General features: G+C 36.0%; 1 protein-coding gene across 2 annotated transcripts; it reads left to right on the top strand.

Moving 5' to 3' along the window:
• Positions 1-770: 770 nt before the first annotated feature.
• Positions 771-17,358, top strand: cop1 (COP1 E3 ubiquitin ligase). 2 transcript variants are annotated; one of them, XM_051865068.1, is made up of 20 exons: positions 771-1,321; positions 2,214-2,273; positions 2,385-2,482; positions 2,675-2,739; positions 2,869-2,988; positions 3,694-3,762; positions 3,852-3,911; positions 5,642-5,730; positions 5,827-5,884; positions 5,982-6,096; positions 6,186-6,321; positions 9,799-9,942; positions 10,047-10,155; positions 10,769-10,847; positions 10,947-11,063; positions 11,152-11,269; positions 12,969-13,093; positions 13,317-13,477; positions 16,017-16,061; positions 16,259-17,358. In XM_051865068.1, the coding sequence occupies exons 1-20, from the start codon at positions 1,047-1,049 to the stop codon at positions 16,274-16,276; spliced, it is 2,061 nt and encodes a 686-aa protein (XP_051721028.1). In that variant the 5' UTR covers positions 771-1,046; the 3' UTR covers positions 16,277-17,358. The 2 variants fall into 2 exon arrangements, with proteins under 2 accessions (XP_051721028.1, XP_051721020.1); XM_051865060.1 differs by having other exon boundaries at positions 774-1,321; positions 10,766-10,847.
• The last annotated feature ends 1,393 nt before the right edge of the window (positions 17,359-18,751 follow it).

Raw genomic sequence — 18,751 nt, 5'->3', positions numbered from 1 at the left:
GATAGACCACCATTACTTTTCCATGTTGGTTTATCTATCAATCAATCAATTTATCTATATATCTATCTTGGAGAACACCAATATTGCATATATATATTGTTCAGCTAATTGTGACATTATCAACACAACAAGCTTTTGAATTAGCCACTGTAGGCTATTTAGTAACATGGAGCGTCTTTGGGAAGATTTAAATTCTGATTTGTTAAACCTATAAAATAGAAAAATGATTAAAATGACTGATCATGATTAATCTTATGATTTTTCCCCCAGTTCGTTTTAAGGAAAACCAAAACAAAGCCAATGTAACGGTTTAAATGTTTTATAAAGTTGCGTATATACCATGGATAAGTTATACACAAACAATTTAGCTGATAATCCTAATTTTTATTACATTTGTATAAGTAAAACTAGGCCAGTGGTCTATATTATATAAACAAACAGTTCGGGTTGCTCCTACACAGTATAGATTACATGAAGTCATAACAGTTACCTGAAACATTGTAGCCGCTGTGTTTTTAACAACATAATGTGCTGCATAAGGACGATGGTGACTACTTCATTGTTCTTGAATGATTTACTTAATCTACGACGGTTAGTTGTCCTGAATAATTTGAGAAACAACCAATGGTTTGGATAGATTGTTTTGATTGATACCTGCAGTTTTCTTCCAAGCCAGTAGGTGCCGCTGAACTCCGAGTCACTCGAACGTTTCATTCGGGGAAGTTCTCGCGTGAACATCCTGCAGACAGTGGATTGAAATTTCTAAAGCTCTCAGAGTTGTCAACAAATCTCTGCGGAGCTGCATATCCACATTAGCATCGAGCTGACCCAATGCAAACCTCTTGCATAGAGAAGAACCGTATCAGCTGTGCTCAAATAAGCGCCTTTCAGTGCTAGGAGTGCGCTTGGAGGAAGTTTCTGGTTCTTTTCTCTTATCTGTGTCGCTTTAGCTAGTTAGCGTATCTACCACAGCCGCCCGGATGCGGTGAAGCCCCGCAGCTTTAGCTTCAGCTCTGGCCTTCCGACGTGCACGATCGGCTTCAAACATGTCAAGCACTCGACAGCAGCAGTCTGGCGGTGCAGCGGGGTCCGTCCCCGGGACGAGCTCTGGGAGTATGAGCAGCAGCGGCGGCGCCGGTGTAGCGAACAGCGGGAGTGGCGGCGCTCAGAACGGGAACAGTTCGGGTAACGGGGTGTCCTCGCGGACTCTGGGCTCGGCAGCCGAGGGACAGAGCGCTCGACTGGGCTCGTCAAGCAGGAAAAGACCCCTGTACAACGGTCTGATCAATCCCTATGAGGACAAGAGTAATGATTTTGTATGGTAAGTGCATTTACCGTCCCTGCAGAGGTCTAAATTCACTTGATAATGAAGTTTTTGTTTGTTTTGAACAATTTCCCACATTAATTGCAGGTATATCTGGCGAATCCTGTGATTTACTCCGCACTTAATCCTGTAATTCCATGGATAAAGCTAAATGATAATTGTCAACATGGTGTTAAAGGGATAGTTCCCCTATAAAGGAAAAGTCTTGTCATTGTGTACTGCTCACCATCATGTTGTTTTGATGTTACATGTTGTTCATCATATTTTTTTTTTTTTTTTTTTTTTGCGGTGTACAAAAGGGAATGTTACACTTTCCCCCGGTTTCACAGACAAGGCTTAAGTTAGTCCTAGACTGTGTGTTTAAGCCGTTTTAACTGAAAGCAACTTGCACTGACATACCTTTAAAATATGTCAGTGCCATTGTTTTCTCTCAAGAGCTCACCAGTAATGTTTTTTTTTTTTAGTGTACGTTTATAAAAAGCTACTTAAATATCCTAATTGATCTAAGGCTTAATCCTGGCTTCTGTGAAACTGGGCCATAATGTTAGAGACTGACAGTTTGTTGTCAAAAAGTTGCCAGAAAGTCATACAAGTTTGATGACAGATTTTTGGTTGAAATTGTACATCTGACACACTCAAAATAAGAGTGTTTTGAAACGTTTGTGTGTATAGAGATAGAGATCTGTTTGCCCCTTCAGTCAAATTATGCTGATAATATAATTTGTGATGTTAAAATAATAATAATAATAATAATTTTTTAATAGTGGCCTCAGACTTTTAAGCCCCTCTGTATAATTCAAAACAACAGTCAAGTCTGAGCTTTTTGTTGATGTGTTGGAAAAGGGAAGCAAGCCTTGCATGTCATGATTTTGTTTTGTTTTCTCAACAGCCCTATATGTTTTGAGATGATTGAGGAAGCTCACATGACAAAGTGTGGCCACAGTTTCTGGTGAGAAGCACTTGTTCTCTAAACCGAGAGTTTATTCTTGTCTTTTCGTGTTGCATTTTCTAGACCAGTTATAGGTTTCAATCAATCAATCATGTCTTCATTTCTATTCAGTTATAAATGTATACGACAGAGTTTGGAGGACAGCAACAGGTGCCCGAAATGTAATTATATCATTGACAATGTGGATCAACTTTACCCCAACTTCTTAGGTATGTGTATGCTAATGCATATCAGTTGTTTATTTATTTATTTATTTTGCATACTTGTCTAATTCGACATCCTCAAACCTTATTGTTACCACATAAACTAAATATTTCTATATCAAATAAGACTTTTGGTTGATTTTTTTTTTTTCAGTCTGAGAATTGCTTAGATGACATGATTCTCTGATTATTTTACAGTGAATGAACTGATCCTGAAACAAAAACAGAGATCTGAAGAGAAGCGTCTGAAACGAGATCATCCTGTAAGTGCATCCCGCTCACCATTTGTATAATGAGTGGAAACTATTTAAACAAATTTGATTGACTTTTGCAGATAGTTTATAGCACATTAAATGATGTCTTATTGTTCATGTTTTGTATGCTGTTTATAGAATGGAACCAAATGGCAGGTTTTCCAAGACGTCCTTGGCGCAGATCAAGAGAATATGGATTTAGCCAATGTCAACTACATATTAGAGTACCTGTTGCAAAAAAAGAAACAACTGGAGGCGGTGGGTATACTTTTTATAGATAATATTACTGTTGGTGCAACATTTCTGGGTTCTTCAGATATATTATTCTTTATATTAGCATTTCATTCACATTGAGCTGAAACTGACTGAAAAGTGCTGCCTATGGTGTTGAAACACAGAAGACTGGTGGAGATTGGTATTCTGTAGATTTTGTTTTAGGTGGATCAAAATAAACTCAAATTTGACAAAAATTATGATCACACAAACCCTAATGTTACAAACCACTGGTTTTAAATTCCAAAGCGTAACTGCTGTGACAAAAATAAGGCCAAATAAACCACCACAGAATGGTACATACTCAGTCCTTGTGAAAGAATATGCAATTTTATAATGCTGAAAAAAAATTACAATACTGATAAAATATGTTTTTAAGTGAAAACAACATTGGTCAAAATCTGATCAATTTCAAAATGTTACATATGTGATCAATTTATAATAACCTTTTATTAAAGCTTAAATCAGCATTAACAAGCATTATTACAGTATATAATGCTTAAAAGATCAACATGCAGTACTGTTGATTGTCTCTAAAAGCTGCTTGTGTGAAGAGCCTGGAAGCGTTGCTGATTGTCGTGTGACGTCACAATAATTTGTATTTTAAAGGGACACAAAACCTCCTGCTGTGTGACTCATAAAGACCAATTGCTTGTCTTTTGCTGATCTTTCACTGATTTCTGTCCATAGGAATCACAAGCTGCTCAGCGCCAGATCTTAATGGAATTCCTGAAAGAAGCCAGAAGAAATAAAAGAGAGGTTTGGCCTCCACATCTATTTTTAAAATGTTGAATAATGCACAGTTGACAGCTTTGAGGTCATTAACTCAGTCTCCCTGTCTTCAACAGCAACTGGAGCAGTTACAAAAAGAACTGAACTTTTTGGAAGAGGATATCAAACGAGTTGAGGTCAGTTTAGTATGGTGACCCAGAATTGTCAGAGATGGGAACTTGGTTATTTTATTTATTTATTTATTTATTTTTAATGGTCTAGCATAGAGCAGTGTTATTTTGTATTTTTAAGGCGTTTTCCTGGCTCGTTTGGAGCATTTCCCAGCAAACATTTGGATGTTTAATGACTCAGAAAAGACGTCCCTCCAACATGTCCCGTCATGGTTAAAAAATAGTTCCAAAATGACAGTTGAACGAACGTCTTTGACGTTATCTTATTAATTAAGTTATGAATTGTTATATATTGAACTACACGTAGCTAAAAGTCAAAGTAACAATTATACATGCAACCCCAGAGAATTGTACGCATGTACAAACGTATCTGAATGCATTTTTAGGAAATGTTCTGTTACATATTTTTACCGATTTATGCCGTCCAACTGTGACTATTTTTGGCCAGGGACATGACGTTGCTGTCGGACCAATGTTTGCTGGGTTTTTTCGGAACCTGGTGCGTTTTCTTCATTATTTAAGTTAGTTTAGGCATATATGAACATGGCAATCGTGCTTTGGTCTGCACCAAAACAATCTCTTTGAGATTGCCTGAACGAGGTGGTCTCGGCTGAATTGAAAACAAACTCTGTGGCTGTTCGGGTGAGAAAGGAGAAAGCAATCTGACCCAACGGATGAACAAACCAAGCGGTATCATAATTCATAACATGAAAAGTGTTATATAAAAAGCAGCAGTGTCTGATTCTGTGAGTTTTTGTGGTTGAAAACCAAAGAGCGCATCTTCATCTGAGTAATTGCTCTTCTCCATGCATTGCAAGAATGCTGTCCAGATGAAGCCTTGATTCCTGCTCTAACTGCATTATAAATTTTATATATACATAATTTATCAGTCAGAGCGGGAAACAAAGGCTACATTCATATAAGTGTTTGCTTGTCACCTCAGCTATAGATAAAACCACAATAAGCCTGCAGAGCAAACTTGTTAATCCATCTTGATGGATGACGCAGTCATACAGGGGAAACTCTGACCAATAAGAGGACAGATTTACTCGCATGTGATTTGCATAAACACATTTTGGTATGCTTTGAAATGTTGCCTTGTGAAAGCGAACCAAACCAAGAAGAAAATGCAACATTGTAATAAATTAAGTCCCTGTTTCTTAACAAAGAAAATTATCTACAGGTGTGGAAATTAATATATTTACATATACGAATAAACACTACTGTTTAAAAGTTTAGGATTGGTAATATTTTTTTAAAATGCTTTTGAAAGAAGTGTCTTATATTCAGTATTTGTTCAAAAATAACAATTAAAACACTAAAAACAAGAATAAAGTGAAATGTTATTACAATTTAAAATAACTTTTCTATTTGAATATATTTTAAAGAGTAATTCATTACTATGACGGCAAAGCTGAATTTTCAGCATCATTACTCCAGTCTTCAGTGTCACATGATCTTCAGAAATCATTGTAATATCCTGATTTGCTGCTTGAGAAACGTTTCTTATTATCAATGTTGAAAAAAAGTTGATTAATTTTTGGAAATTGTAATTTTTTTTTTAAAGATTTCTTTGATGAATAGAAAGTCCAAAGGAACAGCATTTATTTGAAATACAAAATCTTTTGTAATATAAATGTCTTTACTGTCACTTGTGATGGGTTTAATGTGCTTTTCTGAATGAAAGTGTCACTTTTTAATAGCAGTGTACATCTGATGCGTATGTTTATTTTAAGGAAATGAGCGGTGTGTACTCAGTGAGTGACATGGACCCCAATTTAGACAGCACTGTACCCCAGTTTGAAGCTCCCTCACCTGCACCCAGGTAAGACCTTACTACATTTCATATTGCAGGTGCACTCAGTATTTATTTATTTATTTATTTCCCATTTAAAAAATAAAATCTTGATTCTGTCTACAGCAGTAGCATAATAGACCCCACAGAGTACATTCAGCCCCCTTTTGGTGGAAGCTCACAGGTAACTTGTTTTAATGAATTGTTCCCATTTGGTTATAGCTGGTTCATATCCCTTGGAGTAATGCTGATATTCTCTTTTTTCATGTTATTACTTTTAGGGTAAGAGACAAACATGGTACAACAGCACTCTGGCGTCACGGCGGAAGAGACTGACTGCACACTTTGAGGATCTCGAGCAGTGTTATTTCTCCAATAGGATGTCTCGAATAACAGGTTGGTGATTCAAAGCAATATATTCTGTTTATAAATCTATAACTCTGTAATATTGTTACATTTTACACAATCGCTTTTCTTGTTAATAGATGACAGCAGGACTGTTAACCAGCTGGATGATTTCATGGAGTGTCTATCAAAATTTACCCGTTACAACTCTGTGAGGCCTCTGGCCACCCTCTCTTACGCTAGTGACCTCTATAATGGCTCCAGTATTGTGTCCAGGTAAGGCTGCAAAAAATTACTTGAAGTGGTTAAGACCACATGTTGTTGGACTTTAATCTTTGTTCGGTTCCTTTTTTGAAGTAACCAGCAGAGGGTAGTATTGTATTACTGAATAACATCACAGGTACTGACTGAGAGCATTTTGAGTACTGTCTATTTTCCAAAAGTTGGAATTGTGGCCTGTTTCAAGGTGTTCTTTTAATGTATATCCAGCTTTTTTTTTTTTCTTCTTCTTCTTTATTTTTAATAATTTGTTTTTCTTTTAACACATAAATCCTCATGATCTCCATTCCTGTTTCTTAAAGTACATTTATTACAAAATATCCAAATGCTTATCTTTAACCATGCATTCTCATTAATCAGTCATTAATTACACTGATTACAGTCTTCTGAACCTTAAGTACAACATAACACCTTAACAGTTTTCAGCTTATTTATAGTTGAAAGTAATAGCTTGTGGTTTAATGGTATTAATTCAGATGTTAATTCAAAACTACTCTGACTGATAATTTTAGTGAGTCAGCCAGTTAGGCTGATTTGTTTGGGCTTATTTACAGGTGCTGGTCATATAATTAGAATATCATCAAAAAGTTGATTTATTTCACTAATTCCATTCAAAAAGTGAAACGTGTATATTATATTCATTCATTACACACAGACTGATATATTTCAAATGTTTATTTCTTTTCATTTTGATGATTATAACTGACAACTAAGGAAAATCCCAAATTCAGTATCTCAGAAAATTAGAATATTGTGAAAAGGTTCAATATTGAAGACACCTGGTGCCACACTCTAATCAGCTTATTAACTCAAAACACCTGCAAAGACCTTTAAATGGTCTCTCAGTCTAGTTCTGTAGGCTACACAATCATGGGGAAGACTGCTGACTTGACAGTTGTCCAAAAGATGATCATTGACACCTTGCACAAGGAGGGCAAGACACAAAAGGTCATTGCAAAAGAGGCTGGCTGTTCACAGAGCTCTGTGTCCAAGCACATTAATAGAGAGGCGAAGGGAAGGAAAAGATGTGGTAGAAAAAAGTGTACAAGCAATAGGGATAACCGCACCCTGGAGAGGATTGTGAAACAAAACCCATTCAAAAATGTGGGGGAGATTCACAAAGAGTGGACTGCAGCTGGAGTCAGTGCTTCAAGAACCACTATGCACAGACGTATGCAAGACATGGGTTTCAGCTGTCGCATTCCTTGTATCAAGCCACTCTTGAACAACAGACAGCGTCAGAAGCGTCTCGCCTGGGCTAAAGACAAAAAGGACTGGACTGCTGCTGAGCGGTCCAAATCTCTGATGAAAGTAAACTTTGCATTTCCTTTGGAAATCAGGGTCCCAGAGTCTGGAGGAAGAGAGGAGAGGCACACAATCCACGTTGCTTGAGGTCCAGTGTAAAGTTTCCACAGTCAGTGATGGTTTGGGGTGCCATGTCATCTGCTGGTGTTGGTCCACTGTGTTTTCTGAGGTCCAAGGTCAACGCAGCCGTACACCAGGAAGTTTTAGAGCACTTCATGCTTCCTGCTGCTGACCAACTTTATGGAGATGCAGATTTCATTTTCCAACAGGACTTGGCACCTGCACACAGTGCCAAAGCTACCAGTACCTGGTTTAAGGACCATGGTATCCCTGTTCTTAATTGGCCAGCAAACTCGCCTGACCTTAACCCCATAGAAAATCTATGGGGTATTGTGAAGAGAAAGATGCGATATGCCAGACCCAACAATGCAGAAGAGCTGAAGGCCACTATCAGAGCAACCTGGGCTCTTATATCACCTGAGCAGTGCCACAGACTGATCGACTCCATGCCGCGCTGCATTGCTGCAGTAATTCAGGCAAAAGGAGCCCCAACTAAGTATTGAGTGCTGTACATGCTCATACTTTTCATGTTCATACTTTTCAGTTGGCCAAGATTTCTAAAAATCCTTTCTTTGTATTGGTCTTAAGTAATATTCTAATTTTCTGAGATACTGAATTTGGGATTTTCCTTAGTTGTCAGTTATAATCATCAAAATTAAAAGAAGTAAACATTTGAAATATATCAGTCTGTGTGTAATGAATGAATATAATATACAAGTTTCACTTTTTGAATAGAATTAGTGAAATAAACTTTTTGATGATATTCTAATTATATGACCAGCACCTGTATAATTAGCTTTGACAGATTCATTAAAAACAACCAATAAATAAATAAATAAAAGTAATATTTTCAGAAATTTGACTACAGGTCTCGCTGTATGTATGTTCATCGATACCAGCAAGGACAGTGTCTGAGAACAAGATTCAGGCCTTTTTTTTTGGGGGGGGGGGGAAGAAATTAATACTATAACCCCCGGTTTCACAGACAAAGCTTAAGTCAGTCCTAGACTAAAATGCATGTTTGAGCTGTTTTAACTAAAAGGAACTTGCACTGACATATCTTAAAATATGTCAGAGCCATTGTTTTGTCTCAAGATACACCAATGATGTTTTTTTTCTAGGGTACATTTATAAAAGCTACTTAAATACCCTAACTGAACTAAGGCCTAATCCTGGCTTAGTCTAAGCCCTGTCTGTGAAACGAGGCCTAAAAGATTTAAATTTCAAATAAATACTGTACTTTTGATAAGTTCTTTTCATCAAGAAATCCTGTAAAAGATGTATCATGGTTTCCACAAAAATATTGAGCAATACAACCGTTTTCATCATTGATAATAATAGAAAATGTTTCTTGAGCACCAAATCGGAATATTAGAATGATTTCTGAAGGATCATGTGACACTGAAGACTGGAGTAATTATGCTGAAAAATCAGCTTTGCCATCACAGGAATAAATTCCATTTTAGAATATATTAAACTATAACAGTTATTTTAAATTGTAATAATATTTCACAATATTACATTACATTTAGCATAAGAGACTTATTTCAAAAATGTAAAAAAAAATCTTTTCAGACCCCAAACTTTTAAACAATAGTGTATATTTCATAGGGTACACAGTCTTTACACATTCAGTTCAGACTGTAAGTTCTGTAAGTTTAAACGATTTTCTTTTGTAGCTTTAACTGTGCAGGAAACATGATCCGAGTGGAATTGTGTTTCTTCTGCATCGGTGAAAGATGGCAGATGTTCAGGAACTGTTAATGAATCCGAACGTCATGAAAATCATTTGGTTCAGTTCTCAATTCCCAGCCATAGTATTGGGTTTATAAATATAATTACTGGCTCAAACCAACCGTAATTTTGTTATTTTATGTAATCCTCAACTAGCCAAAGAACCTTGCTCGGGTTTCATCACACCAACATTTTACAGACATCCTTGTATCTGATCACCTAAAGCAGCTGAGAGGCTGTTTGGATGCATTACAGCTCTTGTCTCTTTCAGTGTCCGTGTTTGAGTGGAAGTAGAGCAGATAATGAGCATGCACAGTCAGGAGAACTCGCTGTGCTAACACTTGTTCTGTCTCCTCTCTTTCCCCTCTTTTGCAGCATTGAGTTTGACCGCGACTGTGATTACTTTGCCATTGCCGGTGTCACTAAGAAAATTAAAGTGTTTGAGTACGGCACTGTGATCCAGGATGCTGTGGACATTCATTATCCTGTCAACGAGATGACATGTAACTCTAAAATTAGGTATAAAGAGTGTCTGAAATCAGGGGTTGGCCTGAATGTTCTTGGTGGATTTATGCAGTAGCTCAACAGTATGTCACATTTTCTTCTGTCTTGTCTCTTTCCAGCTGTATCAGCTGGAGTAGCTACCACAAAAATCTGTTGGCGAGCAGTGACTACGAAGGGACTGTCATTCTTTGGGATGGGTTCACGGGGCAGAGGTCAAAGGTCTACCAGGTACCCTCATGTGCCGGGCTGCACCAGATAACGTTCATTATTCTTGTACCCCTTTTAGTAGGAGAGCAATTTATTACATTTTCCTACAGGTCTACATGTCATATTTTGTTGTAAGAAATGTACATGCCAAAAAAATCTTACTGACCCCAAACTTTTAAACCGTAAATGTGTTTGTTTTGATGAATGATTAATTTCTTAATTATTTCTTCAGCTGAGGAAAAAAAAATATATATATATATATATATATATATATATTTTCTGTGAAAACATGTATACATAAGCATATTTCACATCTTGCCCAACATTCTTTTCTTAATGTGCAAATTAAAGGGTATAAAAATAATAAAAATACGTATAAATATACTGTAGGCTATGCTGTACATTATGTGTTAAAAAAAAGATTAAAAATCTAAACATTTTAAATTAAATGAAAAATTTGAAAAATTGAAGCACAAACTATTTTCATTATCAATTTGATTAGTTGTTGCAGCCTTAAATACATTAACATTGAGATGTGGATTAATTTTGAATTTAATATGCAATATAACATAAGGCATGTGATTTGAAGTTCCTTTAGACTTAATCTAAGTTAGATTCTGATTTTCCACAGGAGCATGAGAAGCGGTGTTGGAGTGTCGATTTCAACCTTATGGATCCGAAGCTCTTAGCATCAGGATCAGATGACGCAAAAGGTATTTTTGCAACTGAACTGTTCCGATCAAGTTATTTGATTTAGGATTCTTAGAGATATTCTTCCATAAATACTTATGAATGCACTCTCTTTATTCCAGTCAAGTTGTGGTCCACCAACCTTGACAATTCAGTAGCCAGCATTGAAGCTAAGGCGAATGTATGCTGTGTCAAGTTCAGTCCATCCTCTCGATATCACCTTGCCTTTGGTTGTGCAGGTACATAATTAATTCGAATCGATCTTTTAAAAGATTTACTTCCCGCAAAAATCGTAAAACTTTTCAACTCAATCTAAATCTTTTCCAGACCACTGTGTGCACTACTATGACCTGAGAAACACTAAGCAGCCCATCATGGTTTTCAAAGGCCACAGGAAAGCAGTGTCCTATGCAAAGTTTGTCAATGGAGAAGAAATTGTGTCTGCGTATGTATACACTGAAAACTTCTGTGCTTTTTATTTTATCAATGGATAATGCATGTCTCTTTATATTTATATTAATGCTGTCAAAATTTACGTGTCAACACATGTGATTAATTTGTTCAGATTATTGCGTAAAAAAAATATTTAACGCAATTAATGCAGCATCCATTGTTTTTCCGTCATCCTTTAGCTAGCGTTACGTTATATGATCATGCATACAAGACACAAAAGAGAATGCAGTGCTGTCTGTGAATGTCCTGTCTGTGAGACGCATACGACTTGTGCGCACAGAAAGCCACTTCAGACAGCGCGTCGGTGTTCTGACGAATAATGCTACCCATTAGATTGTGCTACCAACACTATATTTGCATTGTTTTAAGGGTAGGTTTATTCATTCATTAATAAATCCTCAAACCTCATGAATATGATGTTGGTAGCACAATCTGATAGGTAGCATTTTTCGCTGTTGAATTGTGCTACCTACCTACAGTGAAAGACAGTCTTTTGCACAGGAACTGACAAAAACACACAAAATTATATCAAAATGCCAGTTTTGTTGAGTATCCTTGTGAGCACAGTCTTGAATGAGTTAAATAAAGGTTTAAATGAACACAAAAAGATGTTAGAAAATCCGCGTCATGTGCGGCAGGTCTTAAAGTGACAGCAGCCTAATAAACCTGCTACAGTCTGCCATTAATGTTAAAGGAATAGTTCACTTTCAAATAAAAATTTCCTGATTATTTACTTACCCCCATGTCATCCAAGATGTCCATGTCCTTCTTTCTTCAGTCGAAAAGAAATTAAGGTTTTTAATGAAAACATTCCAGGATTATTCTCCTTATAGTGGACTCCAAACGGTTGAAGGTCAAAATAACAATTATAGTGCAGCTTCAAAGGGCTTTAAACGATACCAGACGAGGAATAAGGGTCTTATCTAGCGAAACGATCGGTCATTTTCTAAAAAAAATCAAAATGTATATGCTTTATAGGCACAAATGATCGCATCACAAGTGCTTCCACCAGAACGCGATTCCGTATTCTTCAAAAAGCTTACGCTAAATGTCCTACACCTTCCCTATTCAACTTACGGAAGAAACGGAACTGGTGCCGCGTTCGTTCCGTAAGTTGAATAAGGAAGGCGTAGGACATTCAGTGTAAGCTTTTTTTTGGACATCTTGGATGACATGGGGGTGAGTAAATTATCAGGAAATTTTTATTTGAAAGTGGACTAATCCTTTAATCAAAGAACAAAAGAAAAAGAATATCACTCACTGCTCTTAATTGAATAACTTTTGTAGCTTTATTAAAAAATTTGTTGTTTCTACATTAATTTAGAGAATAAATGTGAAATTATTACAATCTAAAAATATATTAAAAACTTTAATGTTAGGTGTGATTAATCGCAATTAATTACAGAAAAATGATTGACAGCACTAATATTTTTTTATATATATATATATATAAGTAAAAACAGTCATGATAACTACCTAAATTCCTATATCACAAAACATCATCTATTGGAACAGTATCGGCTTACAGTGTTACAAAAATATAGATTATAAATTGGCCTCAAATTTCCTAATCTTTAAATGAACTATGATCCAAACCGTACCATGAGAAATCTGAACAGTTACACCACTAATTACAAACAAATTTTGAGTTAAAAATCGAACATCGAAGTGAAATTGTGACATCCCCACAGCTCAACGGACAGCCAGCTGAAACTCTGGAATGTGAACAAGCCTCATTGTTTGCGCTCCTTCAAAGGCCACATCAACGAGAAGAACTTTGTGGGTCTGGCATCTAATGGAGACTATGTAGCATGTGGTGAGTGGCACTATGCAAATTGATTAAAAAGGTTAACTTTTGGCACAGAAACAATTTGAGTCGGTTTATAATCAAAGCTGTGATAATTCTGTTTGAACATTAAACTTCCTCTGATCATTCAAATCAGTTTATTATTAAAGAAAAAGGAGAATAAAACAAACTTTTACTCTGTAATAAATAAGTGTGAAAACCCTCAATAATGCTCTCACTTCATACCCCACAGGAAGTGAAAACAACTCGCTGTACTTGTACTACAAGGGGCTCTCCAAGACGCTGCTGACTTTCAAGTTTGACACTGTGAAGAGTGTCCTGGACAAGGACAAGAAGGAGGACGACACCAATGAATTTGTCAGTGCCGTGTGCTGGCGAGCACTACCTGATGGGGTATGATTCGGTCTTATCTCACTCACATTTGACAAGATAAATCACTGTTCTAGTACCAACAGTAGAACATGGACTGGTAGGGCTGTGGGGGCACATGGGGACAGAACTGAACCCGTTGGTACATTAAGGACAAGTAATGACAGGGTAGGATAGGACAGTGGGTTGGGAGGAGGTTGGTGTGCATCCGCTTTCAGAAATCCATGCTTATTATACCCACACTCCTCTGCTTCACTGTCTAAATACTGTGGTTTGCAGTAAAAGGCATTGATATAAAGTCATCTTTCAGCCCATGGCTAATTTGCCATGTGCAGTGCTGTATTTATTAACCAAGAAGATTTATAATGTTTGCTCTCCTCTTTAGCAGGAAGGCCAAACAGGGATGTCACGATCATGACATTTTGTGAGTGATTTAATTGGCATGGCTTTCTTTAAAGGGTTAGTTCACCCAAAAATGAAATTTCTGTCAATAATTACTCACCCTCATGTCGTTCCAAACCCGTAAGACTTTTGTTCATCTTCAAAACACAAATGAAGATCTTTTTGATGAAATCTGAGATATTTATGTCCCTCCATAGACAGCTATGTGACTTTGATGCTTCAAAAAGTTCATAAAGAGATCCTAAAACTAATCCATTTGAATTGAGTGGTTCAGTCCAAATTTTCTGAAGAGACTCGATCACTTTATATGATGAACAGATTGAATTTAGGCTTTTTTTCCACGTATAAACATTGATCAGCAAACATCAACAGAAGCTCCAACAAACCTGATTGACTCGTGAGAACAACCCTCTTGCGGAAGCTCAAATGTGCTGCGTAACACACGAGAATGAGCCTCACTGGTTCTCGCATGTACAGCAATCATGCTTGAGCTTCTGTTTACCATAACTGATGTGTTGATGAATGTTTATATGTGGTTAAAAGCCTAAATTCAATCTGTTCATCATATAAAGTGATTGAGTCTCTTCAGAAAATTTGGACTAAACCGCTCAATTCATATGGATTAGTTTTACGATCTCTTTATGAACTTTTTAAAGCGTCAAAGTGGTAGTTGCGTAGCTGTCTATGGGGGGACAGAAAGCTCTCAGATTTCATCAAAAATATCTTCATTTGTGTTCTGAAGATGAACAAAAGTCTTACGGGTGTGGAACGACATGAGGGTGAGTAATTAATGACAGAATTATCATTTTTGGGTGAAATAAACCTTTAAGAATTTGTAGGCACATTTCACAGGGGCACAATGATATGAATAACAGTTTTTATTTTTATTCCAATATTGATATATTTACTAATGTCCTAAATATTTCTCTTTAGGACGCTTTAGTTTTTACTTTTCCAAATACGGCCAAACTGAATGATGTATTATAGTATTATAATATTGATTATTATTATTATTATTATTATTATAGTAAATGAGAATGTTATTATAGAATAGTGATATTTCTAGCCTAAAATCTTACTTGCGTAATTTCAAGGCATCCCTATTAAATTGGTGAACCTACATTTCGGATGATGGAAGACCTTTCAGTTTCTGTGTATTTAATAGTTTTTTTCCATGTATTCTTCATTTTGTCATCTTTCATTGAGAGTAAGTGGGTCATCTCCCCCCGCCCCCCCTTCTTTTTTTGTATCAATTAACTTTGTATGACATGTTGTGTCTGTAACGGCCCAAAATATTTGCCTTTTAGTGTTATTTTACTATTATGTATATAGTATTTATTAATATTTTGAATTAGTTTTTATTTTTTCAGTATTCATTTTAATTTTAGTTGAAGTTTTAGTATTTTCTTGTGCTTTTGTAATTATTATTAGTTAACTATTTCTATTTAGCTTTAATTTTGTTTTAGTTTTAGCAAGTTTAGTACTTCATCTTAAACTTGTTTCAGTTAGTTGCCAAGGCAACACTCACTGAGACATTCCCAGTTGATTTGGAGTGCTCGCACAACTAAATGTGCATTTCATGTGATTTCTATTTTTACTTCTAATTGCACTATTTGAATTGCACTATGCCATTAGAACTGAAAATGCACAGTAATTGTGGTTCCCAAAAGAATTAACATGCAAGTAATTTTAATCAAGCCTAATCAGCTCAGAAAAATTAGAAAATGCATAATGTGGATTCATGTTTGCCTGATTTATCAGCTGAAACCCCTATGTAAACATTACGTCTGCTTCCAGATCCCTTGTGTATTATATACCTTTTATACTTGACATTTTCCTAGAGAAAAAAAATGACAATAATTGTGTGCAAAACCAATGTGCTGACCAGACTGAATTTCTGCTTAGTGTCTTGGTCTTAATTAATTGCCTTTCTCATCCGTACATAAATTATGTAGAAGTAAAATGTCAAGGCCTTTTTGTGAGTGTATAACAATAATGAAACACAAACTGAGATTTTGAGTCTGGAATGACCAGGACAGTTTTTGCCAAACATCCCAAACATGCAAATACATTCTGTCAGACCACCTTCCCACCCGAGATTCAGTCAAATACTGTTTGCCACATTCTGTCAATGCACTCATTTCTCTGTTTTGATCCTCAGGAGTCAAATGTGTTGATTGCAGCCAACAGTCAAGGAACAATCAAGGTGAGCTGTACTGCAAAACAAGCTAAATGGCTACATAAAAATCGATATTTATTGCCGAGAGCTCTGTTATTACTAAAAGCAGGAGGATTTGTAGTCACATTCGCTCAGTTATTGAAAATTGCAACCGTTTTTCAAAACTCTGAATTGATGCTAAGCATGAATTGTGCCCTACAAATGTTTTTCTTCCATTTCTGAAGGTACTTGAGCTAGTCTGAAGGTCCACTCGAATCAGTCGTCGGCGCCTACTAAAGAACTGTTGCTTCACTGGCGGGTTGATGGAAGGATGCTAAAGCTGGGCAGAACTGAAGCAAACATTTCCAAGGAAACAACCAGCAGAACTGGTTTTTAGCAGCATTATATTTGTAAAAGACTCGATCATTCTGCATCGTCATACTACCGCTGTATGTGAGACGAGGACCTGTTTGTGCTGACAGGGAGAAGAGCATGAATGCCTTTTTGAATAAATTGTTGAATAAAGGTATTAACAAGTTGTTGCTGAATAACTGAACATCTTTAAACGTGGAGGGGAAGAAACATTCTCAAATCTTTACTAGAGGTAATTCTAGCCAGAAGAAGAGCTATGAGACATTTTAAGGCCAAAGCACAAGACCATAACACAATGAAATACTTTTTGTTCTATAAATTAGCTGTCTTTGATTCTTTTGAGCCTGTTGTATCCATTTACTTGTTTGTTTTGTTTTTTGATAAACTGTCTGTTTATCCATAAGATATGTGTGAGCTTTGGCATATTCCAATGGTCTCCCCAAATGAAATTACAGGACCTTCTTTAGCTTTTCTGTTGGTTAAGTGGACATGTTTATATCAAGGGTATTTCTAGGTATACATAATATACTCTTAATTTGGTGCATTTTGAAATGATTTAATTGTCCCAGGAAATCCTATACTCATCAGACAACCTTTGCATGAGATTCTTCTCAGTTTTTCCATGATTAATATTTGTCTTTATTCACTATGATGCCCAGGGCTCTTTCACGTGGTCACAAATGATCAAACAAGGACTAAATTATAACTCGTCAAAGGCTTAATGACACTATGTGTACTTCATTGGGATTATTTAACATCACCCATAACATTGCTGCTCTTTCATCTTCTTGTACAAGTGTTATTTATTTTAATAATTTATAGAAATTGTGTGAACATTGGACCCATAATAGCCTTTAGGTTTCAAGCTTTATTTGTAAGTCCTCTGTTGCATCTCAGTAATTCTGTTTGTTTGTTTATTTACTCATTTTAACATTCATTTGAATGAATAAATGATTTTTTTCCCCTTTGGTTATATACTGTGTTTATCTTTGCATTTCTGCATCAGAATGTATTTAGACTGTAATATAGAGAACATGAGGTTCATACACTTTCTATTGCAGACAGATTTTTATCAGGGTAATTTTACTGACTACACTCTCCACTGTATCATCTTGTACAATAGTTTCCTGGCAATGTAGAAGTTTGGCAGTGACATGAAGATAACTTCATTAGCACTTGTTATGGGATGGGTCGTTCTTTATATGCAGTACATTTTATATCCCTGTCATGTCTTAATATATTGGATAAAAATGAAAATCTGTAAAGATGAAATCATACTAGTTTGTTTTCTTTCATCACAATGCAAAATATGCAAAAGTATGTTATAAATTCTGTATGGTTTTGTGGTCTTAGCTGGTTTGTCTCACTTTAAAACATCTATCATGTCGGATAAAACAACAGACATCAGCATGATATCAAAATATTAAAAGGTGGTTCGAAAAATATCAAAACTAACATTTAGTTGATGCTCTCGCGTAAGCAAACTCTCAATCCCTCACTGAACAATGGCTACAGTAACTTCTTTTCCGTCCTTTTTTGGTTTTGTCATGTTTATTTTATTTTTAGTTGAGCCTTAACTTGAACATAATTTGAGTAGGGTATTCCATTTTATAGTAATACTGCCTTAAATAACAAAATAAGCATATTCATTCTAAGTGAAGTTAAAGAGATATTACATGACAGGAATGGCCAGTTTCTTCTATTCTGAGAAAGTGGCTAGAAGGAAACTACTAAGTAAGCTTGCTAGAAGCCATGTGATAAAACAGTGTGACGCAAACAAATTTAGCCTGACAAGCTGATAATGGCACCCCTACTGTCAGGCATGGAGGCAGCAGCATCAGGCTGCTCGAAATAAAATGCTTAATACTATTAAAGGCAACATGGACGGAACCAAATATAGAGAAAACCGTGAAAAAATTTTAAGTCACCTGCAAAGGGCAGTTTTATTTTCCAGTAGGTCAATGACCCAAAGCACAAAGGAGGATAACAGAAGAAAAGGAATTTAGTATCCAATAATGGCCCAAAGCCCAGACTCGAGTCCAATTGAAAATAGGTATTACCTGAAAATTACCCTGAACCGGCACTCTCTATCTAATTTGGCAGTTGAAGCAAATTTGCTCTGATTAATGTGCCGTGATTCCACAGTCTAAAATGAACCCTAGAAGACTTCTGGCCTTAATAGTTGCTAAGTGACTATGGACAAGTAGAAACATATTTTATGAATGAGAAATTAATTAATTCTTTGAAAATTAATATTCATAAATCTGGTAGTTAAGGAAGCCTGTTTCTATCTCAGACAAAAAAAAAAAAATAATAATCAAACGTCATTTCGAGAAACTTTAAAACAAGATATCAAGTCTGATTGT

Source organism: Ctenopharyngodon idella, chromosome 2 (assembly GCF_019924925.1).
Source record: "Ctenopharyngodon idella isolate HZGC_01 chromosome 2, HZGC01, whole genome shotgun sequence".
NCBI classification, from domain to species: domain Eukaryota; kingdom Metazoa; phylum Chordata; class Actinopteri; order Cypriniformes; family Xenocyprididae; genus Ctenopharyngodon; species Ctenopharyngodon idella.
Note: the sequence above shows the minus strand (reverse complement) of the source record. Positions and strands in the feature narration are given on the sequence as shown.